The following is a 24,387-nucleotide window of genomic DNA, read 5'->3' as shown; positions in this document are numbered from 1 at the left end:
TTCTCAGATACAAGACTTTTACAAATGAAAGCTGGTAATCTGACCAGCGGAGATAAACCAGTGAAAGTCCTTTCATTTTGAACTTTCCCTGTGGTATGTTTGGTGCTACTGATGTTTGCATAGACACGTGCAGTCTATGGAGCATATCAGGCACAAAGCCTGTATCCAATTTTTTGCCCCCAGAGTATGCAGTGTTGAAGGAGTTCGGGTCTTGAGATGGGGAATGCCCTCTGCCCTCCTGGAAGAGAAGGATTTTTATTTATATAGATTTTTATTGCCTGATGCTTTACATCCATGAGAAAGTGCTGTGGCTCAGTATGAAGAGAAAAATTGATATTAGTGGAAAAAGATCAGACATTGTTACTCATCTTGCTCCTAGCTAGATTTCAGGAGCTTTCCAGAGCCATGGGAGCTCTGTCAGGTTTAGCACAAGTCTCCACTGGTTTATTCACCTATTGTTTTTTCAAGGCTACACCCGGCAGCTACTAAGAGCACGGACAGAATGTGACCCCTTCCTTCTCTTCCCTTTCAGGACAGAGGCAGCCAACAGTGTCCTGAGACGCACTGCCAGCAGGGAACGTGCTTACGTGCTCTCAGCGGCCAAGAAAAGCAACGGGTGAGTTTTCCCCATGTGAGTATGGGGCAGGAGACAGTGAAGAGGCTGCTGGTGGTGCTCTGACTTGAGCGGTGGCCTGATCCAAAAACTCACCAGAGAAGATGTGTACCTCTCCAGTAAATGAAGAAAACTTAGCTGCTGTCTCTCTCCAAGTGTCAAGGATATCTTCTGGTTACTGCAGAATTGGGGAAGTCTTCTAGGAATCTTGAGATATCTCCTCTATTGAGAGGGATGAAATTTTAGCAGGAGAAAAACTGTGATAGTCCCTAATTCCCTGGGACCCAAAATTAACACCCAATTTTTCAGAGTCAGTTTTTAAAGTTGGTCTCTCTAGTTTCATTGCAGGAACTACTTGGAAGGTAGGGGGAAATCAGAACAAATTTAAACTACTGTTAGAAATTGCATCCAATTTGGATCAGCTTTTTGGGACAGATTTTGCCTTTACGTTGTGTTTGAATAATAGTTAGATTTACAAGATCCTGATACTAGTTTCAGCTTCAAAATAATTCTGTAGAGGAAGAAAACAAAACCAAAACGAAAAACCTAGCTAACATGTGGGTGTGCAACAGCAACATGAAGGATGTGTGGGAGCTGCTGGTGTTCAAGGCTCTGTTGTCCATTTCTTTCCTGGGAGGAAAAAAAAAACAAATTAAGACGGTCTCAGGTCTTCCAGGAACCATGGTAGTGACTTTTTTGCAGCTTGCTTTCACTGTAAATCCTTTTCCTCCTGACCTAACTCAGGGCAACACAATGAGGCACCGAGAGGTTGGTAGTGGGGGAGGGAGCAGGGAGGGGATGTGCCAGCAGCATTTGGCTGTGCCCAGAGTGAGAGGCTTGCTTGGGTAGGATTTGTATGGGCATTAAAGGAGTTTGCACTGGCTGCCAATTCTTCTGGTGCACCAAGTATTGTGCAGTGGGAGGCAGGCTTGCATGCAAGAAGAAAAGAAAGTGGGAAGGTGTAAAATCAAAGAGGCCCTTTGGGGGAGCTTCTACTTCATGTTTTATAACTTTTTGCTCTGTAATTTGCACAGGTTTAGCACCCTCTCTCGTGGTCAGCTCTGCCCAAATGGTGCAATAGGACCCCTTAATGCTTTGCACCACGTGGGTCAAGCTGCTTCTGCCCAAAGCCTGTCTTTAACTCCAAACTTGTAACTGTTGCCTTTGTGCTTCCCTTACAGGAGCCCGACACAAGAATTCCCACCCTTGTTTGCCAAGAGGTAGGTCACTGACCTTGCTCTGAAAATGCTGCTGGGGCTGCACATCTGTGTTCTGTGCCAGGGTTGCTGTTAAATGCTGGGATGGGAGATTCCCAGGTGTTTCAAAGGAGAGGGGGGACAGTTCCCATGGAAGGGGTTAAAAAATGCTGGCTTTTGAGGGCTCACACTGTCATGAGCTTTACGAATACATGATGATGCTTTAGGTTACGGGCAACCTGAAGTGAGGAGGGATTGTATGGACTCATTCACTGCCTGCCTTCTTCCAGGAAGGCTGGTTCCAAGCAGCAGTGGTTCCAAGCATTCTTCAGGCATTTAACTTCTGAAGCACTTGGTACCATAGGGAAATGATGTCTAGGTCATTTACTGGAACTGAAGCGTCAGCTGATGCTATTTGTAAAGGAACTGCGGCAGAAAATTGCCACTGATTTTGGCTGAAGTTCTTACTTCATTCAGCCAGTTGAGATACTCACCAGTAACAGCACATGGAGCACAAAGAACAGGAAAAATGTGCCTCCAAGGGAAACAGAGGGAAAACATAGCTTAAGGGAAAGCAAAAGTAAACTGCCTGGATTAGCTAGCAGTGAGAAATGGGAAATGATGTGATATTTATTTTTTTCCTCCCTCCTTCTGAAAGAATTGAGATAGAAGAAGAAGGACAGCAGAGGAGGAGTTCAGCTGTGTCTGGTTCATGCAAGTTTACGCCAGATGACAACAGGTATGGATCTCATTCTGGAGCAGTGTGTTGACTGTCTGATTTTAGGGCACACTGACTTTCCTTTTAGCTGGAAGGTAGCAGGCTGAACACAGCTAGGGATGGAGATTTTTCAGCAGACTTTTCATGAAACCCTGATTGCCTCTGTCTTGCATAAAAAACAATCCAAAATGAAAAAAAAAATGAAACCAATTAATTCAGTGAAGCAAATGGGCAGACACAGGGATATATGCAGGGTAGTATAAGGTATCCAGCTGACAGCCCTGGAGAGTGGCAGACAGCATTTAACTACAGGCCAGCTACAGTGTGAGTTACGTGATGTAAACTTGCCACTAAGCCCCTCTCCTGATCATGCTCCACAGCCCCATCACTTCTGTCTTCACGAGGTGCTTGTATGCCACAGGAATGAGCCTGGCAGTGGTTCTGTAGAGACAACACACAGGAAGAGTCAGAGCAGGTTTAGATGAGCTCACCCTACCCATCAAGCAGCCATCAGATAGTAATGATTTTCTTGTACTAGCAGACTTGGCTGCATGAACTGACCCCATCACCTAGACACGAAGTACTCAATATCTCATTATTTCCAGTCCCCTGAGCCAGCTCTCTGCTTTTGTTAGACTTTAGATTTAATTATTCTACCTTGATAGCAACAGATAGGTGTGACCTGGGAGGTTTGAGAGGTTCATTATCTTTAAATTGATCTTTGCTTTGACGGTAAATGTTAGTCTCGTTCTGAGCCCACAGCCCCTTCCTCAAGCTCCCGTGAAGCCCAGGTGTACGTGGAGCCACTGCAGACAGGCTAGAGAGTTCCTGCTGTGGTGTGAGGAACCTGGGGACGTGCTGTCCCTGGTGTGAAGGAGCAGAGATGACATCCTCTCCCAGTCCGCACTGGTCAGGAACTGCTGATGTGTGGTGTGGGACTGACACCGATACAGAGATAGCAGTGTTAGCACTGGGAGGGAAAATCTTCCTGTTTTCATGCAGATTCATTTAATTTGGGATTCAGCTCTCTCTTCCCACTATGAGGTGTGGCTTGAAGCCAGGCAGCAGCAATATTAGCTTCTCTGCCAGTCTGGTCCTTTGCGGACCCAGCAGGGGCACCAATAGATGAGGCCTTTCAGGCTGAAATGCTTTGTTTTCAGAATGAAGGAGCTGCCTCATGAATTTTGGTGCAATTTTGTGCCATTGTGGAACAGGTTTGAAGCAGGGCTGGGATGCCCTTTCACTCCCCCACATGTTATACACATACAGAGAGTGAGAGCAATTTTGTAAATGCACTGAGCCTTAATCTGTACATTTGGGCAGGTTGTTTTTTAGCACAAGCTCAAATGTTGGGGATAGAAACAGCCCCAGCTGTGTTAGATTGGAAAAAAAACAGTTCCTAATGACAGAGCATTTCAGGAGAAAGACAGATATTAGTTGCAGCAGTGCTTAGGGCCAGCTGAGTCCTTATGCAGCAGGGTTTGGCCTCTCACTGCCCAGAAAGCAGACATGAGAGCTGTGGGACGGCAAGCAGGATGACACCTAAAAGATCTTCCATCTTTAATGCTTTGTTACTTTTGTTGTTTTGTTGTTGTTTCGTTAGTACCAATGGGCTAAGGAAAAGCACAGCTGGGTCTTCCTGGAATGAGCCAAAGACAACAGCAGCGTCTCCCACCAGGTGAGTGTTACAGCACAGCCGGTGTGCCTTGGACATCTGCTGCTGTGTCAGCACACGTGTAGCACGTGACAGACTTATGTCAGCAGCCCTCTGGGAGGTGAAGTGAAGCAAATTCGTCGGCCTTGTACGTAGAAGTCTTTTAAAACAGCTGTCTGCATTTAAGAAGATTTTCTGTCTGAAATCCATGTTGTGTCTTGAAAGGGTCTGACAGCATATTGATAAAAGTGCTCAAAACCTGAGAGGAGGAGACCTGCTGAACTCTCGCTAAATCTGCAGCGGAATCGTTTTCAGTTGCTTTCCACTTTGTCTGTTTGAATTCATGACTACAGTATAAAAAATGCTGAAATGTTTTTCCACAGCATTGCAAATTGCTTTGGTCACTGACCTTGTTATTTTATTTTTCTTCCCTGATTATCGTTGGCAGACTGTAGATATTCATGGCAATAGACAGTGTTTTTAATTTCAGAGTTGTTTCTGATAAGACTACTTCTTAAGTGAACGTACTGAAAGTGGTGATGTTTGCTTTCAATTTTATTTACTTTCAGGAAGAACATTTCAGTGCAGGAAAACTTTGGCAAGCTGCAACAGGGAGCTGGCTTGCTCAAGAATGACAACTTTTTCTTTACCATCTCTTGCAGCACTGAAACAGGCAGCAAGAGCCAAACAACCACATCCTTGAGTGAAATTTCTGAGAAAATGTCCACCTATACTGAAATCAGGTAGGTCTGCTGGCTCTGCATCTTCCCAAAACTTCACTAATGACAGGTAGGGAGTTGCTGCACTGGAGAGTTTGGCTCTGCTTGGTAGTATTTTCCCAGGTACACATAATCTGGATGCAGTGCAGTCATGGAACAATAAGTATGGTAGCAGGGGGACTCTAAGAAAGCAGCGCCTCAAAAAAGTATTAACAACCTAGGAGGAAATGTACCCAGATGAAAGCTTATGAGCCTCCCACAGCTCAAACATCACCCAGTTCTTTCTCATGAGAATATGAGTCTAAAATTGGCAGACCTTTCTATCTCCTAAACTGAACAGGCTTTCATTTTAATCTAGTCCCTGCACCATCCTTATCACACTTCCGACAAGCTCCTTGTCATGGAGTTTCTGTCCCTCACGTTCTGTCCCGACATCTCCCTACCTAATTGTTCTTGCTGTTTTGCTTGCAGAAATGGTGAAAGCAGACAGTCTTCTAATGGGAAATCCTCATTGGAAACCGTGTCACAGCATGGGGACGGGTAAGAATTTGAGAAAAGGCACAGATCAGCCTAACGTTCAACAGCACAGATCAGCCTGCCTTCTGCTTTTCACTCAGAAATGGTATATACCTGCTAGCGATCTCAAACAGATGGGATCTCTCCAGTCACGGTCCTGGGCTGCTCTCCAAGAGCATCATCTGCTGGCTAGGCTGCAACTCATCTGTTTTTTCCTGTTCCTCCTCCGCTTCTCCCAGAGAGGAAAGGATTCTCCTCTCTGGCTCAGTCCCTAAAGAATCTACCTCACGTGTTTGTCACCACTCTGGTTGTCCTCACACTGCTATCCCCTGGGGAGTTTCTTCCACCTGCAAGGGGTGTGTTGAACATGAGTCACTGGTGATGGCTTCTAACACTGGTTCTGGTCCTCTGCCCCTTGCAGAAAATATGCAGGGCTGGCTGAACAATGGGAAAGTGTGAAAAGCTCTGTTATAAGGAAGAAAACCTAAGAAGGAACTGGAAGGCATGGGTACAGATGGTTGACACATCAAGGAGCAGAGCTCTGACACCGTAGCTGCACATAGATCCGCACAGCAGGGCATTTATTCTGATTATCTTCAGTGGCAAGGTGGCTGAGGAGGGGACTTCCAAGGGGGAAGCAGTGACAGATGAACCCAGCCTAGCTGTAGGCAGAAAGCGTCACACACAGCAGGCGTGCCACACGCTGGCTGCTGCTGGCTGGTCTGCAGTCAGCTGTGCTTTGGGCCGAAGACAGTGTCCTCTGTGTCATTTGTGTGCCCCATTTCCTTTGGAAATGGGGAAGAGTGAGAGAGATTTCCGAAATATATCCCATATTAGCAGGGCTGGTTTTGTTCTCAGTGTTGCCACACTGAATTTTTGGCAGTGCTGAGACTGAAGCAGAGAGACTTGTCCCTCTGTCTGGGCTTACCTTTCACTGTTGTGCTTAAGCAGCTGTAGAGAGCTTGGTTTTACCAAGTGAGTTTTTGCAGGATACACAGTTAACTGCATCTCACTTTCCACCTCTATCAGTGAAGATAAAGCTAGAAATGTTCCCAAATTAATATCTCAGGCTGAAGCAAAGTCTAGAGCGCTTGAGAAAAGGTAGAGGCTGGGCTACTGCCATGGTCATTCAGCTGAGGCCCATAGCTATGTCCTTGTGTGTCACTGCAGGGACAGCCTGAGTACAACGCACTCTTTGTGCTTAGGGTTGTTTGCGTCACATAGCTGCTCCTAACTGTGAGCCAGTTTCCCAGAGAAATTAGAGAATGCCTCATTACTTAAGCCACCTAAACTGGAGAGGAAATAACTGGCGGGGAAGGAGACGGATGCATGGCTTGATGGGTCAGGGGAGCAAGCGGTGGGTGTAGTTGGGCACGAAGAGGTCCAGCTGGTGGGCCTGCAGGAAGACCTCTTTTGCTTGGGAGCAGACAGAGAGCAACTGTTTGAGGGTTCTTGAGCTTTCCTGAGCAAAGGGGTCGTTAGTTCCTCACTGCGCAGAGCAGCACATCTCTCTGAGTACCCCATGAACTGCAATCAGGCCTGCAGCACCTAAAAGGTTGCTTCCTATACCGATATATTGGGCTAACCCCATTTTGGGCTCATCCTAACTAAGTATTAGTAGATTTGTACAAGTCTTATCTTACTGGCATTTTTCTTTGTCTAGTGACAAACCTCTTAAGGAAAAGTCTGAGCCATTGGCATGGGATGAGTCCAGAGCAGCCGTGGTTTCCACAAATGGAAGGTAAGGTTACCATGAAATTCCTTTACTGACTTGAGCATCGTGCAAATAACAGCTGCTCCTCTTGATTTATCTGGAAACTCTAAATGAATATTTACTGATGGAAAAGCACAGTTCAGTCAGTGCTTTGCAGAACTGCAGCACTTTATCTAAAATTTAGTTTAAGAGGGGAGAAAAAAAAAAGAAAACCTTGCTCTCTTTTACATGAGATTGTATGATATTGTTCCAGTTTTTTAATTTGCTTTCTATAAGACAAGGAAAATACCACTTCTGCGGGTTGCTTCCGCATTTTCTGGATATATTCCCAAATGTAAACCAATTCCAGATTTTTTTAATTTTTTTTTTTTACTTTTATACAGTATAGAGAGCTTCATGCTCAATACATCTCTAGGCCTTTAGCCTTCACCTATCTACTTTTGCAACAAGAGACCCCTTAAAAAAGAAAAAGGGAGGAGGAGGCAGAACACAGGAAAAAAAATCCTTTAAAGTGTCTGGCAAACCAAAAGGTTCAGTGACTTAGGAAAATTTGTGTCCTGACTCCAAGGTATTGTGGAAAGTAGTTAAAAATCCCCTAACCACAGGCATGGCTGAGCTACTTGTTGTCTCCAAATGTCCAAATGAAGCCCATCCTCACTGCTCTCTGATTGCCTCTTATGTGTATGGGAGCCTTCTGTCCCCAGCCCTCCAGGACCTGTCCTGGACAGGATCCTGCCCCCCTCTTGAGAGCACCAGCGTTTCTGCGTCCAACCAAGCTGATACTCAATGGAGCTCCTTAGCCTGGGCTCCACACTGTGCTGCTCTCCACCACTGTGTCAGTGGACCTTGCTGGAAGGTCCCCTCCCTGTCTGTAAAACACTGATTTAATTTGATCCAGAACCTGTGTGAGTCTGAGGGTACTTCTCAGACATCCACCGAAGGTGAGCAAAACAACCCAGTTCGTGCCTGTTCTACAGCACTGTGTGGCAGTCTGCTTCACAGCTTTTGCAGGGAGTCCTCACTCTTACTGGAGGAAAAAAAAAAATAAAAAGTTTCACAAATCAAAAAAGGTTGCAGGTGCAAAGAGCAGTGGCTGTGTTTCTGTCCCATCTGACAAGGTGGAAGTGAGGGAGGAAACGCACTGCCCCCGTGGCATGCAGAAGAGAAGTTCAGTAAAGAGCTCTTCACCCGTCTGCTTTGTCCCTGCCCACAGCCAGGAGACAGGAAAACAGAAACGCACAATTTTGGATGAGAGACCTGAAATTCCCAATTTTGTCAGCTCCCCTGAGGCAAATCAGAGGACACAAGGGCCGTCCTCCCCTTCTGTGGGTGAAACTAGAGGTACCTGTGCTGCAGCTCTGGGCTGTAGGACAATCCCACTGGTTCTGGAAGAGTCCTGGCTTGGATTTCCAGATGACTTCATATCACTGGCATCTGTCACGTGGTGACAGTATTCAGGGTTACTAACTGCTCCTTTGCACTTGATACACAATGAATTTCCCCAAATTTTCTTGTCATTTTGCCTGCAGAAATATGCCGAGGAATATCACCGGGAAGTCTTGGGGATTTTTTCCTTTTTCTATTTATTAAATGCATGAGAAAATAATTGCAGAACATTCCCCAAATCAAAGCAAGGATGCTTTCTAAAGTTGTTTTTTTCTCCTTTTCAGTTACTCTGAACACACAGAAGCAAACAATGGATTTTACCCACCAAAGTAAGTTTGAAGTCTATTAGCAGTATAAAATTCACATTTTTTTTTCTTGATTTTAGAGTGAGAGGCGTCTTCTCCTGACCTGGTACTGCCCTAACAAATGTGTTCTGGGAGCAGCACTTGTACGCACTTACAAAGGGGAGTGCCCCTGATCCACCAGCTCAAAATGGACCGAGATCTCTCAGCTTCTTTCCTTGTGCTAGCATGACTTGGTTGGACTTGTCTTTGCCCTTGAGGTCCGCTGCAAGGAAGTTATGGAACTAAGCAGGAAGAGGCATTGTTTGAGACAAGCAAATCTCGTGTTTGATATTTCCACTCCTTGCTCCATTCTTCAACTTACTAATCTTCTCTTTGTGACCCATGAATCTCCCTCTCTTACCAGGTCCGACCCTGGTTGCAGGGACAGACCTGCAGGTGCTACAGACAGCCTGCAGCGTCATTACGAGACCTCTCCCTGCCTGGATGATGTGAAGCCTGAACCTGCGGGGTCAGGGCCTGGTGCTGGTGCTCACGGTGCTGCTGCTAGCGGAGGGTAAATACTGGGGGGACAATAAGTAATTCATCCAGAGTAGAGTTGGAAGTAGAATCCAGATTGTGCAACAAAGCAACAGGTGCCAGAAAATCTTAGGTGGCTAAACTCTGGGAACTGCATCATAGAATCATAGAATATCCCGAGTTGGAAGGGACCCATAAGGATCATCAAGTCCAACTCCTGGCACCGCACAGGTCTACCCAAAAGTTTAGACCATGTGTCTAAGTTCACTGTCACATATCAACTTTTTATTTTCACTGAATCAGCCTGGGAGCAGATACAGCAGCTTTATCACAGCTTTTAGCACTGATCTCAGAAGTGCCTCCATTCCATGTGTTTTTAGAGCATGCTTGCTGCCCTGACAATGTCTGAGGCACAGAGTCAGGACAGAATTGCTGCTGTTGACACTAAACACACTAATCTCCCTGAAGCTTCTCTCCTCTCTTGTTTAGTCAGTTATTTTGGACTTGGCCCCATGCATTAGCTTGCCAAACAACTTGAGGTGAGCAAATGATGTCTTCCAACCTCCCAGCTGAGGTGAGGAGGTTCACAAGGCTCCTAGTAGGATGGTGTAGGAACATGATCTTGAAGGTCTTTTCCAACCTTAATGATTCTATGGTCTGCCCCAAAGACATTTGTGTTGTGCTTTGTCCCAGGTGCGTGATCCTGTGACAGGCCAGAGAAGTGATGCATCCAGCTAGGGTGTGTGTGAATTGAGGCCAAGTAACTGCATTAGTTCCACTAACAGCCTCTATTCTTCTTTATTAGAGATAATGAAAGTGGGTTTTTTTCTGAAGGAAAAGCAGTTCTCTGTGAAAATTACTTTCTATTTTCTGGTCTGATATGGAGTGCAGTGTTGTTTCATACAGTGAATCCCCCCTGAAGCACTTTAACAGCCTTTCACAAGCCGTTAGGCTGTTGATTTCTTCTTTCTTTTTTTTTAATTTTTCTTTTGACAGGTCTAGCTTGCAGTCTAATGTCCCCTCTCCTCCCACTGAGAGAGCCCCTGCACACCTTGAGGACACTGAATATTCATATAAAAGGTTAGAGTGGGGTAAATATTAGTGGGCATATGAGTAATACTGCGGACTGAGGGAAGAAAAGCATAGAAAGAGGCTTCTTTTTACAGCTCTTGTCCCAAGAGCAAAGCGGTCTGTGCTGAGGTTTATAGTACAACATACAACATAAAACAAGGGGTTTGGGTTGTATCCCTCCTCCATCATCTTTGGTATGAACCAAACACTCCAGCTTTTTCCTGCTTTTGGTGCACGTGTGCTTGGTGGGGTTTAGTCACTACCTTCTCATTTGCTGAGGACGGAGAAATACTAAGTGATGCTGAAGTGGCAGCAAGGGAGCTGAAGGGTCAGCTGAAGTAGGAGCATGTTGAAATGCAGCTGTAGCCTAAGTATGGTCCCTGGGGAGAGACCCTGGTGCAGGACACTGAATGGTACAGCTTGGCAGGAGCCTTGCCTTGCGAGTAGATAGTACTCACTAGTGCAATGATTTGCGTGCCAGTTGTTAAAGAAATAATGGGCCTTTCTTTGCTTACCAGGTCGGTCCTGAGCTATGAGGAGGGAAGCAGCACGCAAGAGGGCAAATACACGAGTCCCGCGGTCCCAGCGTACAGCAAGCCTGACTGGAATGAAATGACGTAAGGATCTGGGGTGCTAACCTCATGTTTGCTAATGTGTTCTTTCTCATTGTTGAAAACTCGGAGGTCCTGATTCCGCAGGAAATATCGAGCCCAAGAACAACAGCGTAAGGGCCGTTTGCCCAAGCAGCAATAAACCACTTCTCTGTCCAATATCCACTGAAGTATCAAATGTCTTACGGTGTTCCCTCGAGACTCAAACCCTGCAGCAAATGCGTTTAACTTTTCGCAGGTTCTTCCCAGTGTAGGATGTGATTGTGCATCATCCACTTCTCCTTTGTCTTCTGCAGGGAGAAGCCTAGGGCACAGAGCCAGGCATCAGCTGAGGTGGTTTGGCAGCTGGGGTGAGGTGCTTAGAGCAGGGCCACAACATACTCCTGGGAGTAACATAATCTGATAACCTGGAGGTCTACTTTCATTCTAGAAAGCAACGTGCTTGTCTAGAGAAAATGCAATTTGGACTGGTGTTTTAAGGAGCTAATTTCAGCCAATGAAAATATTGCTGCTTGACCCACCTGTTAAATTCCAAGCAGATAAGCTTGTTGAAGTCAGCGCTGCTTGTGCTGGTTACAGCTTAGCTTCCACCAAAGCCTTGCGACTTTTTCACTTTTCAATGTGCATTGAACCGAGCAGGTGTTTATGTCTGATAGCCACGAGTGGGGTTTCTCTTCCTTTTCCAGGTCCTCCCAAGATTTCAAAGAGGGGAACATCCCTAGAGACAGGGAGCACGAGAGCACACGGACCTCAGATGATCATAAACCAGAGTTGCTCCAAGGACGGTAAATGCCGGTTAGAACTAGCCCGAAGTATCTCTTCACTTTGTAATTCTACAAGTCTTATTGTGTTCTCAACGTAACTGAGAACACAGAGCTGCCCCTCTGCCTTGCACCCATGAGTGAAGACTTCGGAATAGCACATTGCAGCAAGCAATCCCACCCGTGTTGTTGGGAAACTGGGCACTGTGTGCGTGTAAAGTCCAAGAGCCAATTTCTGCACTGACAGCATGTGTCATCAGTCCTTGGGCATGAACCTGGTTCCTTTTGTCCTGCAGTGGCAGGCAGTAGCTTCTGCTGCCCAGAGATTTCAGGAAGCACTATCCTACCATTTATGAACGCTGCAAAATCATGCAAGAGGGTGTCCAGGTGTTAGATGTATCTCTCAGGCTGAGGAACTCTGGCATGAATGCCTTCTCCCGTGACCAGTGTTTTTCTTCTGTGACAATCTCATCTGAAAGGCCTCTAGCTGTGCTCCTGAAAGTTATAATGGGATTCGTGTGCATAATTTCCATCAGATTTGGTCCCAGGGCAGTTTGGAATGGCTCTGGCCAAGGAAACAGTGTGTCCTGCTCCATGCCTTATGGGTTCCTGTCTAGGCATTAGATGTCTACCCACCCCAGCCTATTTTTTCTTTACTGTCTTAAGCACAGATTTTTCTTTTAGGTTTTCTGACTCAAACCACCATGCTGAGAAGGGACAAGAACCTCCTGATGTCCACCCAGAGCCTCCCAGGTCGAATGAACATGCTGACCATGACCTGAGTATAGCAGTGTAAGGAATTACCCCCCCACCCCATCACCTTTTCCTTTAGGATGAGAGTTAACTCCTTTTGTGTCTTCCCACACATACACTTTTTGATAAAATCTTCTTCCAGGCTCCCCTTGTGTGCCTGATGCTAGCACTACTTCTAATGACTGACCTTCTTACTGTGGTTTTGTATAAAAGCCTGGGAGAAAACATGCTAATTAGCTGGAGGCACCAAACAACGTCCAGCTGGATTACCAGGAGATGCTGCCTAGTTAAATGCAGTTTTGATGCAGGAATCCACGCTAGTTTTGAGTGTTTTTTTTGTTGTTTTTTTTTTTTGCAGTGTATCAGTATTCACAGGGAGGTTAGTAAGCACAAACATGCAAAAACAGAAAAAGTGAAAGAACTTCTCCCTAGACTAATGTAGACAAGTGCAAATCCAGGGTTGCTGTGCAATGGGTGCAGAGATGTAATGGATGTGCTTCTGAGATGGTACCCCCATGAGGCCAGCTTAGCAGTCTGAAATCTAGCACAGAGGTACTGGATAAATCATTATGGTTTATCACTGTTAGGTGAATTAACTGTCATGTTTGGAAAGAGTAAGAGACAAGTGATGATCAGGAGTTACATTTTTCTTTCAGCCTTATTTTTGAAGTGATCTGTATTTTCTCTCTTCCCCCCCCGTATGTTTGTGAATTATCTGGCATCTTTCCAGGCATAAAGAAGTACAGGAATACTGTACTTTTCTGGAGGCAGAAGATTCTCTAGAGGTTGCTTCTATGTTCTACAATAATTCTGTGCTCAGAGGTACTTTTGCAGAGTGTAAGAATCTTCTGTCTTGGCAGGCCCAGCTCCCAACCGAGAGAAAGCAGCCTCACTGCTCCAGAGACCCCATGTGCAAATGAATCTGACCCATGCTGGGAAAGGTAGGCAGCCAGGGGACCAGGCCTGTCTTCACTGCTGCCTTGCACATCTTGTGTTCTGCTAGCTCCCTGTTCAAAGGCATTACGAACGCTTGCTTCTTGGCTAGTGAAAACAGAGCGAGCTGAATTCTGAAACCAACATAATCGTGCTACTATTGCATTTACTCCCCACATTGGACAGGCACTGACAAATGCACTAAAGTTGCTAACAGGCTTTTTCCTCCCTGACCAGGACCACTCCAGGTTATGAGGAGCAACCCCCTGTCACCACGGATAGTCACCATGAGAGCCCCGGAGCCTGGAGACACAATGACCTTAACCCGATGGCAGCCAGGTACAGTGGGACTATCCCCTCGAGAGCTCATCAACAGCTTTCAAATCCTCAACCTTTGCCATTTCTGCTTCTTGTTATAGTCCTGGCTGAAATCCTGGACCTATGTAAATGTCTCCTGGGTACACTAATTAAACGGAAATGACAAGGAGAATGACAAAGGGAATATTAGGTCTAGGATTGCACCTAAATATGCTTGTTCAGATTTAATTTCAGCTATCAAATTAGTTTAGAAAGCTACTGAATCTTGCAGCCATCCATTGTGCTGGGAATTCAGCTCATGCACAGAGGGAATATACAGACCTCTGCCATTCCCCCTAAATTTAAGAATCTATTAACAGCATGGTGTCCTAGGTTTTCCTTATTGCCAGCAGAGAGGGGCTTGATACAACCTCTGCAAACTGACTACTTGTGTGAGCTGGTCGTAGCAAGTAGGCATTGGCTTTATGGTCAAATTGGCTTTAATTCTTTAGCAGGTCTAACTTCAGCTCTAAAGAGAGTGTTCTCAGTGCGTATGAGACCCAGCATCCCATGCCACTGTACATGGACCGCCAGCCTTTTAACACCAGTGTGCCAGCACCTAGCCACAGGATACCATCCTACGCAGACAGCCAAGTATTCAGCACCAGAAGGTAAGGGTTTGGGGATGAGATGCAGAGAGTGCCAGCTGCTGGCACAGGAACTATATTTGAAAGGAACCCCAGTTCAGGTTATGTGATCGTTGCATCAAGAAGTGAGAACGGGATTTTGTTCCCAGAGAAAGCAACCAGGCCAGGTCCCACAACATGTGCAACCAAGCTCCTTTTTGGACCTGAATGGTTGGAGGTGGGATTCTGGAGATCTGGGCTGATAATTGGTCTGTAACACTGGAGAATTCTCGGCAGGCTGTGTTCAGACCACATACGTGGTGCCTGGACACACGACAGATTTGTAGAGACCACATCTGCTTTTCCTCTGTAGGTGCAGAGATTGAGGAGCGATCTGTTTTTTTATTTCTCATGACCCTCAATGACACAAGTGACACAAGTTGTACACCTAGAACTATGATATGTATCTACATTCATGTGATCTGAATTTGGCCTTTCAGCTCTTTTAGCATTTCTCAGAGAGCTGGTGTAACAAAGCTCTTGTTTGCATTTGTGGACTAGGACTAGAAAAATGGGATAGACCTTTGTTGTACTTTGTAGCCTGTCATTACCCCTGGCACTGCGTGGTGCTGACATGTCTCTCTGTAGTGTGGTAAATGCATGCTTCATTCTGCCCTGGGGTTTATATCACAGACCAAGTGCATGTCTTGCCCAAAGCAGGATTTTTCTCATCTTATGATGAGCTTAGCCTGTCCCTCTTACTTTCTTTAATGCCGCATTGATTTGCAGTGTTTTTCAGCATTGTTTAACATTAAGTTATACAGTTGCCCGAAGCTATAATCAGGATCAGAGTGCTAATACACAATATAAACATAATCTGTGTCCCAGAGTACTTGTAAGAGAAGAATGACCATAAGCTGTAAGCTCATTTTTCCTACTGAAAGAGCCCGAGCTCTGTCTGCATGTTAAAGCCATTCTGATAAATAAGTTCTGTCCTGGAGAAGTGAAAATGTGCAGGCCTGATAGCCAGGCAGGCCAGCTGGTCAGCAGTTCACACTTGCAGGTGGTTCAGCGGTGGTTTTGGAGAGTACTGGGAGGGGAAACAATACTCACAATGCATCCATTTATGAACTGCTTCAGCTTTACTCTCAGTTGTTAGATTTTGAGTAAGCTTTCCTAGGCTCAGAGCTTTGTACACATGCTACAGCTACAAAACCAGCATGGGTGAAGCAGGCATAGCAAAAGGAGAATACATCGTGGTAGAGACTGCTGAGATAAAGTATTAGTTAGCCAATGTGGGGACTCCAGTGGTTCCTGGTACAATGTAATCAGGGCTTTGTGCTTCCTTGCCAGGCCTATCCCAGATTATGAAGGGAGAGTTTATGATGGGAGAAGCAGCCCTAGGAGCAGCAGATATGACAGTGCTATTGCCAGGGGGCACTGTGAATTTAACCCCACAGCTCCAAGGTAAGGAGTCAAACGGTGGGATCCAGACTTGTTGACCCAAAGAACCTCCCCACTGATAGGTTTACTTGGTATCTGGAGAGTCCTGATCTACTTCTTCTTAATTCCCTGGGTCTAAGCATGCTCAGTGAGTTGCTCTTTGCATGGATGGCTGTGGTGCATGGGTGATTTCAACGCCAAGCAGGGAGGCATTCATCCAAGATTCTTGCCGCTTGTGAGAATCCCTCACGTGCTCAAGTTCATTGCTTGAGATTGTATCACTTCCTTTCATAGCTACCACTCCCTTCCCAGAGACACCACCATGTCCATTCCCCCGAGAAGCCACAGGGTGCCGTTCTACATGGACAGCTCAAACTATAACAGCACCAGGTAAACGGGTAGTCTCGATGCTTGTGATGGAAACCTCCGTGACGCTGCTGTGGAAGAGGAGCTAGGAAGTAAAGCCAAGAGCTGAAAGAGAGAAGAATCATTTCCGGGGAGTGCATGTGTGATCTGAAGGCGCAGAACTTCTCTTAAACAGTTCCTAGCAAAAGCTACCTAGCACGGGGTCTGTGATACATCCATCTCTGGTCTCTGGAGATTTTGCCATGAGGGTGCCAGAACAGATTGAAAGGAGATTGAATGGCTGGTTTCTGGCTATTCTCCTTTAACCAGAAATCAGCCTTGGCAGAGGCTACAGAAAAGAAGAGTGCTAAAATCAAAGAGAAATGTCAAGAGAGAAGATCACTATCTCCAGAAAGCCAATGATTAAATGACTAAACTGGTCCCAGAACAAGATTGTTGGAAGGGGTAGGAGGGTACCTCTTGTGGAAAGCTTTCTACAGTCCTTTGTGGCGGTGTCAGTCCATCCAAGTGCCGCCTGACACTGTACGGAGGCACCAGTGTAGGTCTCAGTGTTGGTCTGTAAAGGGGGAGTGTCTTGTGGGTGCGAGCAGGAGGCACGAGATCCTTGGATAGCCTACGGCTGGCTTCAGGCAAGACCAGCTTCATCCCTTCCAGGCAGAATTAACAGGTCTTGTTGCTGAGGGGATAGGCAGAGCTGTTTTCTGAAGACGTTCTTGTAGCCATGATTTTTGCACCTTCCCTGCTCCAGCTTTTGAAATGATTAAGTTGGGGACAGTTATGTTGGACCTTGGCCCATATGTCCCCTTCTCCTCCTCTCCAGCAATATGCCATGGGCTGTTTCTTTGTATAGCTGCTTCCATTCAGTCTACGTGATTCACTTACGGTTTGTGCTTATTTGAAGATCTTGTTTGATCTTTTCTCCCATGGCCCCATAAATGAATGTTTTCCAAATCACTTCTACAGATAAGAATTACTGATACAAGGCAGGTATAAAAAGAGAAAGGAGCCTCTTTGATCTGCAGTAAAGATGAATTCATCTGAGTGGTTAAGGGTTTTAATTCCTTCCCAAATCATCCTCCTAATGTTAGTTGTAGGTCTTTTCTTGGCTGCCAGTTTGGATCATGTTATGGCTCGCGTTTCCAGTGCCCACAGACTTTTCTGTCTCTCGCCAGGCTTCTCTCAAGTTCGAGCGAGAGGATGTGCGCTCCGATGGCCACCTTACCGTACAACAGCCCCGTGGCCTCCGGGTACCAGCCTGATGCCAGCTCTGCCGGGTAAGGAGCAAGGGGTGGTCACAGTCCTCCAGCACTGCAGGTTTTGCAGGCAGCCGTCCTGTTTGGTGGAGATAAGGCAGGCTTTGCTGCTTGGCCTCTGGACCGAGGGACGTTTGTCAGTCTTTTCTAGCGAGGAGCACAGACGTTGCTGTGGTGGGATTTGTAGTTTCCACGTGCTCCATCTCAAAGATGGAAACTGCTGCACAGATTTACACAATTTAGGGAGGTGTTTCAAACTGGTGAGAGGTCAGCATAATAGGCAATATTTGGGTCCTCCTGGTCTTGCCACAGCCTGCTCATCACACCTATGTAGGGATACTCTGGTCTGAAACACAGACACATGGAAAGTGTTTATGCTAAGTCAAAAAATAAAAAAATCTTTTCTTTCCTTAGCTGTGACATGGCTTTGCTTAATCATAGCTTAAAGGCAGTGATGAAAATGAACCATGGAGAAAGAGCCTGATTAGTTCATTTCATGGTTCTGGGAAGAGAGCCGGTGGGCACGGTGTCTCCCCTCGCTCTGTGACAGAGCTCTAGACAGATGGACAGATGGGGGCATGTCATTTTGAAATCAGAATTTTAAAGAGGGAGAAATATGCAAGAAAGGTCATCTCTGCAAGAAAAAGCATCCCACAGACAGACTGGTAGCAATTTTTAATGCATGAGGGCTCTGGAGATATTCCAGTGACAAAACAGTCACTGTAAGTAGTGCTGTGCCAGTAGGGTTTTAATGTTAAAGGACAGAACCACAAGCTCTGTAAATATGTATTGTGTGCATAATCCTGACATGATTTGAAAAAGACTTATCCCTGCAAAACAGGGGATAACTGGATGAAAGAGTTGTATTATCCATCCCATTCTTTCTAATTAACTTGATTTGTTTTGGTGGGTTAATTAGAGGGGCATATTAGGTGTTATTTAGCAAGCATGCTTGATACTCAGTATTTATTTGAGAACAACAGCATCTCACTGTGCCTTTTCACACACACGTTACGTGTCCAAGTGCACACATGTGGTCCCTTGTGCTGTCTCTCATTAGTCGCAGCCTTTTCTAATGCAAATGCTTCTCATTCTGTTTCTATCTGCTTCTAGAAAAGGGGTCCTCTTTGTGAAGGAGTACGTGAACAGCAGCGAGCTGTCGGCCTCCCCGCGCTATGGCAGGTAAGAGGAGTGTCCGGAGACAGCCATGTGTCTGTCTACGTGTGCAAAGCAACAGCATACAGCTCTGCTGGCTAACACACCAAGCAAGCTCCCGAGCTGGAACCACTAGCACTGAGTCAGCATGGCATCGTGCCTGAGCTAATTAGCCCTGGAGGGATTATTACACTGGGTGGGCAAAGAGTTTTGCTAAGGCAGCAGTACTGTTTTGGGGACCTAGAGAGATCTCTCCACAACGCTGCGCTGTGCTGCCTGGTCCCACTGCAGTGACAGGAGGACCTGTGTCCGACAACCCCTCGGGGAGGGGTTAATCTTCCCCTCTGGGTCAGCCGTGAGGTGGGTGATGGGGTCACAACACTTCGCTGCAGTTCCGTAGGCTGCACGTTTGGCACTGTCAGGCTCCGCTGCACATTGGCACACACAAATAAAAAGGTTGGAATTGGTGAGGAAATGTGGAGTTTGTGGGTTCTCACTCAGAAGAGTCTTCTATAAGTTAGAAAAGGTAGAGAGGTGCCACTCTGAAGCTAAAACCTTCAGTCTTACGTTCTGCTCGCAGGTAACTAAATTAAGCTACTCCAGATTGACACCAAGGTGACCAAGAGCAGAATTTGGTACATCCTGCTTGCACTGATGTGGCAGCCAGTTAGCACCCAGTTCGCTGCTTCCCTGCTGACGTTTATCCTCCCCCAGTGCTGTGCTGGCATTGCTGTGGGGGCTGATGACAGACTCCATAAATCGCTCGCCTTTCCCGTAGGTCTGCAAAAGCAGACCTCCGCAGCCAGAGATAAGCACGTTGCTGCACCGCCTAAAAAACCGCAGGCAAGCAGAAGGCAGGGGGGAAACGCTCAGCTAGGTGAGACTAGGGATGTTTCTCGCCTTTTCCTGGCTGGCAAGGAGTAAGTGGGTGGCAGCACATGGCTGGAAACGTACTGGAGGAGGGATCTTCCTATCTTTTCCGCGGGCTTCTCTCTGCTTGTGCCACCTCCGTTGGCTGCAGGCTCAAAGGGGCCTCGTCTCAGGGTACGTGCCCTGGTTTCCCAGCCACGCTGCCCACATCCTGCCTCTCCCTGCGGTGACAGCAGCAGCCAGACACAATGTTCAGTGCTGTGATGTGGGTGCTGGGGCCACCAGCTCTTCGCTGCCCTTTTGGCCTGCCCTTGGAGGTAGCCATTCCGTGCAAACCTCCTGGGAACTCTGAGAGCAGCACCATGGCTCCTGGCCCACCCGTGACTGTGGTACGTGTATGGGAGCAGGATACAGCCACCCCTATGCAGAATCTGCAGCACATGAGTGCAGCAGAGGTGGAAATACCTCTGCTGACAGCCCAGCTCTGTCAGTCACCGTGGCCCCCCTTGCTAGTGAAATGTTTTTTCAGCTCTCCCTAGGAAGGACTGTCCTGGCCAAGGAACAGGCAGCTGGGATGTTGCAGTTAGGACTTCAGGTTAATGATTAAGGGTTCCATCTGCAATGCTCTTCCCATGTATCACTGTCAAGTGCTGACACTTCCTTCTGTCTCCAGTGGCAGCCTTGTAGATTTGACTGATTCAGAGAGAGCAACCTACAGCCACCACAGCTACCTGTCCAGCGTTCCTCCGCAGAGGTAGGACAGTTTGGAACTGCGTGGGGGTTTCAGCAAACTGTTCAACAGAAATAACTTTAAAGTTTTTAGAATATTGGTATGTGAGTGGTGAAATTATAGCATAATAATAAATAATAGAAGTTTAAATGATCTTCAGAAAATGAAGTGACATTTACTTAAAGCTCTGTTCTGGTCTCTGCATCCCTGGGCTGTTCCATGCCCCTCTGTGCTGTCACTTGGCACAAACACGTGTAGAAGCAGGTATCTGGTGCAGAGCAGTGCTGGTGTTGAGTAAGAAACTGCTGCTACCAGCAATGGGATTGAAAACTATTGTGTTACAGAGGCACCATGGTGCAGGAATTCATTTTTCTGTTCCTTCACAGGTCCAGTGAACCTGTTTGTACTTACTGCAGCCGTGAGATCCGAGACTGCCCTAAGATCATAATAGAGCATCTTAACATCTACTGCCACGAATACTGTTTCAGGGTAAAAAGCCTTTCTGCTGACCGCCTTCTATGTGCTGCTGTGAAATGGGATGGTAGGAGGAGGAATTCTGCAAATTTTGTCCTCAGACTTTGTGTAGAGTATAGAAGCTGTGCTAAATGCTTGCATCCACATTGGAACAAGAAACAATGCAGTCACAGGTGTTGGTTGTGTCCCCAAAAGTTTTTCATCTCCTCAAATGAATGCATATCAGAACAAGGAGAATTCTTCATTGTCGTCTGGTAGAATAGCAGCATGGTCTTTCCTCATGTCCCTGTAGTAGACTTGGTGCTTTGTGGCCTTTGTTCCCCAGCGCAGGGCTTGCTTAACCTCTCAAACTTTGCAAAGTTTGCAGGTGAAGACTGGAAATGGTGGGTGTGAGTGGAGGAAGCCTGCAGCAGCAATAGTCTGTTGTAGGAAAGTTTAGTCTCAAAGGTCACTGCTTTGGCATCTTCACACTTTATAAAAAGGTTCAGATGCTGTTCATTTCTCTGCCCCCTTCATACTGACATTAACGCATGGTGCTTTGGTTACTGTCCAACCCTTGTTTTCCCTTTGGCAGTGTGGAATTTGCCACAAAGCAATGGGAGATCTTCTGGATAAAATATTCATCCACCGGGACATTGTCCACTGTGACAAGTGCTACGAGAAACTCTTCTAGGTGAGTGCCCCTTTACAGTGTCAGCATAAACGGCTCGATGAGAGAGCTTATGGAGTGTTTAATGAGTGAAGAGCATTTAACCCTCATAATTACTGGGTTTTCCTGTGGGTTTTTAGTGGGAAGTAATGACCCTTGTTGCAGAAGTAGCTAGAAACATGCTCCAGCTGGCCCCAGGGGTTTCAGAGCCAGAATCTGGGGTCATAACATGACAGACAGGCTGTGTTAGCCTCACTTGGGGGAGGCAAGTGGAAGACTGGCTGGAGTGATGAGAGGAATATCCCTTAGGGCATAAGAGTCCTCTCTGAGAGCAGGTTGTGAGTTCCCCCTCCTGTCCTGGGCTAACCCGCTTTATGTAATGTTCCTTTGAGGTGAACCCCTCCCAGGAAAACCAAAGAGTTGTACGCTCTGTTGGCAAAGCAACAAGGAATTAGACCGGATATAATTTTGTTTTGTCTGATAACCTGGATGAGGTGGGAGTTGCCACAGTGGCAGTCAGAAACCCTGCCACTGCACTGAGACTATGAAAAGGTGTCTCTTTTCCTTCCTCTGCCTTGTGATGGAGAGTGGGAGGGAAAAGGGCACCTGCCTCACTGCATACATGGCTGCTTTGTTCATCCCTTAATGTGATGTGACTGGCTGGCTTTTTTCGTCCCCTTCCTGCATGTTCGTCTGCTCCACTGACCTCCGTAGTGCAGCATTTTGTGTGCTGCTCAGCTCCTGTGTTCACCTTCTCTTTATTTGCCTGCAGGGTTTTGCAAAGCTGGAGAAGGCAGCCAGTGAAAAGTCCTCAGCAGCACACATCTGAATACATCTACCAGCTCCTGACTGGCTAAGATAGCAGAATTCCTGCTCCCCCTTCCTCAAGTTATTTTCCCTCTCACTGCCTCATCACAAAGAATGAGTTTAACATCCGCTAGCTTATGCTGTCAGCTGCACGCAAGACAAGTGCCAATGTTAACAAGATAAGGCAGTGTCATCTACAAAAGATAAGTGGGCTGATTTTCCAAAGGTGCTGAGCCCCTCCACCTGTCTTTAACTTCATTAAGATTCCAGAGCGCTCCTGTGCTGGAAATCAGGCAGAGCTCCTTAGATCTATGTAAGCTAATTGCAAGAAACCTTTTCTGATTTTTTTCTTTCGTTTCTGCAATCAGGCTGCAGCTTAGTGTGTGTCAGCTGGCACAAAGCAAGCAGATCCGAGAACTGTTAAATACTAGATTTGGATTCTTGGGAGGTTTGAATTTAGCTCCTAGCAAAAGCCTATTTCTGCTTCTTTCACCCCCAAATTTTGCCTAGAAATAGCTTCTGCCTGATTTCCATTTGCTTTCCATGGGCTTTCAGGAGCACTTGCAGACTCACTTTACTCTAATTGTGTGTCAGCTTTAATTTCCCTTTCCTGCCTACTCCCTAGTGGATTCCTTCAGCAGCATGTGTGTCTGCTGTCTGTTTGGGAAGATAAACTACCAGGTGAAAGAGTGTTAACTTGGCCTCTGATGGTAGGTGTCCAATGGCCATACAAAATGTGCCAGAGAATCGGTGTCTCAATTGGCTCTCCTGACAAGGAACACTGCTTGACTGAAATCTGAATTTTCCTCCACCTCGCAAAGGCTTGCCGTGATGCTTCTTTTATTGCTCTAAGTTATTTACATCTCAAATGCTTGCTCACAAAAATGAACTTCTAGCAGGTGCTGTACATACTAAATGTCAGAAATGCATAATTTTAGCCCTTAATTCAGATGTTGAGAGGGTGAGAAAGTTGAACACTGAAAGCTGAAAGTCAGCCTCTGTGCCTTAAATGTACACCTCTGAATGTGTCCGTGAAGTTACTGTTTTTTTTTTCTTTGAAAGCATTAGGAGTATCTGCAAAGCACACAAATCAGTTCTTTAGTAGCTCTTACATGCCAACCGGTGATGGCAAAAGCTCTAAAGCAGACTATTGTTAGACAGATAATTCTTCATGCTCTTAGTGATGGAAGCTGGCATGCATGCAAAAGCTTAGCAAGTTAGTGGTTTTACAGCACCAGTGCTACATAGCAGTGTGGGTTTTTTCTTTTTTTTTTTTTTTTTTAGGCCACTGTACCATTTATTTGAGTAAAGTGTAGGCATGACCTTAAAAGCACTCCATGAGGGGAACTCCAGTGGAAATCAGTAACAGCTCTGCTACTGGCAAGCTTCAGGGCGAGACCATAAAGTTGTCTGACAGGGACTGGGGCAGCTCCATCCTGAGTGCATGGTACAACAGGGGCCCCAACAACCCTCCCCAACCCCATTACACGTAGCGGTGGACTCACAGGCATGAGATTTTCAAAATTTTCAAAAATGTGGACTCATTTTGGCTACGGATGTTTCTCAGTTACCAAGATGTTACAGAAATGATACTTTCTGAACAGAAGAGGATCACAAAGTGTCTGATCTCCCCAAACAGCTCACTCCCGAAAACCATGGCCTATAATTACAGGTGCCCTTTGAGAAGATGATCTGCAGAAATAATGTATTCACCCGCACTGGAGCTCCTGGTGGGTGCGTGGCCTTCTGGGGAACAGGTTTTGTCCACTGTATGTTTTGCATCATCTTTTCATCACTGTATTTTCCTTGTAGCAATTGTTTAACTTCCAGCGTACACCTCTCTAATAAACATTCACCACTCACATGCAGCCTGCTTACTTGTATCACCATATAACAGACCTCAGTGAGTTTTTTTCTTTTTCTTTTCTTCTCAGTGGCCTGAGGCCATGACCCTAAAGTCACTGCTTTACTGGAGGGGGAGGCACTGAGAGTCACCAGTGCGTGAGGAGCTGGGCTGGGTCTGGCTCAGCAAATTTATGATCTGATAGCCACACACACACAAAAATTGGCTGCTACCTGGGCAAAAGGGAGATCCATACTGTGGATCCATACTTGATCCACAAGTATGGATCATACTTGATCCATACTGTGCCATTTGAAGTGGGATAAAAAGGGCTGGGTGATTTTTTTTCTGCTGTAGTGGCTGCTCTTAGTGGTACTGCCCATCCTTCCCCTACCTCACGATCCTGGG

General features: G+C 46.3%; 1 protein-coding gene across 4 annotated transcripts in view; it reads left to right on the top strand.

Moving 5' to 3' along the window:
• The window catches only part of ZNF185 (zinc finger protein 185 with LIM domain), a 45,687-nt gene extending 21,691 nt beyond the window's left edge, over positions 1 to 23,996 (top strand). The window contains exons 9-32 of one of the 4 annotated variants that reach the window (XM_080554181.1): positions 533 to 616; positions 1,795 to 1,833; positions 2,468 to 2,548; positions 4,131 to 4,205; positions 4,844 to 4,924; positions 5,372 to 5,440; positions 7,080 to 7,157; positions 8,801 to 8,845; positions 9,225 to 9,374; positions 10,334 to 10,417; positions 10,927 to 11,025; positions 11,706 to 11,804; positions 12,465 to 12,572; positions 13,394 to 13,474; positions 13,704 to 13,805; positions 14,276 to 14,434; positions 15,743 to 15,856; positions 16,127 to 16,222; positions 17,371 to 17,472; positions 18,565 to 18,633; positions 20,150 to 20,230; positions 20,593 to 20,695; positions 21,255 to 21,353; positions 22,102 to 23,996. In XM_080554181.1, coding sequence (XP_080410307.1) covers positions 533 to 616; positions 1,795 to 1,833; positions 2,468 to 2,548; positions 4,131 to 4,205; positions 4,844 to 4,924; positions 5,372 to 5,440; positions 7,080 to 7,157; positions 8,801 to 8,845; positions 9,225 to 9,374; positions 10,334 to 10,417; positions 10,927 to 11,025; positions 11,706 to 11,804; positions 12,465 to 12,572; positions 13,394 to 13,474; positions 13,704 to 13,805; positions 14,276 to 14,434; positions 15,743 to 15,856; positions 16,127 to 16,222; positions 17,371 to 17,472; positions 18,565 to 18,633; positions 20,150 to 20,230; positions 20,593 to 20,695; positions 21,255 to 21,353 — 2,098 coding nt within the window. In that variant the 3' untranslated portion in view covers positions 22,102 to 23,996. Of the gene's footprint in view, positions 1 to 532; positions 617 to 1,794; positions 1,834 to 2,467; positions 2,549 to 4,130; positions 4,206 to 4,750; positions 4,925 to 5,371; positions 5,441 to 7,079; positions 7,158 to 8,800; positions 8,846 to 9,224; positions 9,375 to 10,333; positions 10,418 to 10,926; positions 11,026 to 11,705; positions 11,805 to 12,464; positions 12,573 to 13,393; positions 13,475 to 13,703; positions 13,806 to 14,275; positions 14,435 to 15,742; positions 15,857 to 16,126; positions 16,223 to 17,370; positions 17,473 to 18,564; positions 18,634 to 20,149; positions 20,231 to 20,592; positions 20,696 to 21,254; positions 21,354 to 22,101 lie in introns of all 4 variants that reach the window. The other 3 variants (XM_080554180.1, XM_080554179.1, XM_080554182.1) reach the window with 3 other exon arrangements.
• Positions 23,997 to 24,387: the final 391 nt, after the last annotated feature.

Source organism: Anser brachyrhynchus (genome assembly GCF_964034855.1).
Source record: "Anser brachyrhynchus genome assembly, chromosome: 13".
Taxonomy (NCBI): Eukaryota; Metazoa; Chordata; class Aves; order Anseriformes; family Anatidae; genus Anser; species Anser brachyrhynchus.
The sequence above is the reverse complement of the archived record's forward strand: the minus strand, read 5'-3'. Positions and strand labels throughout refer to the sequence as shown.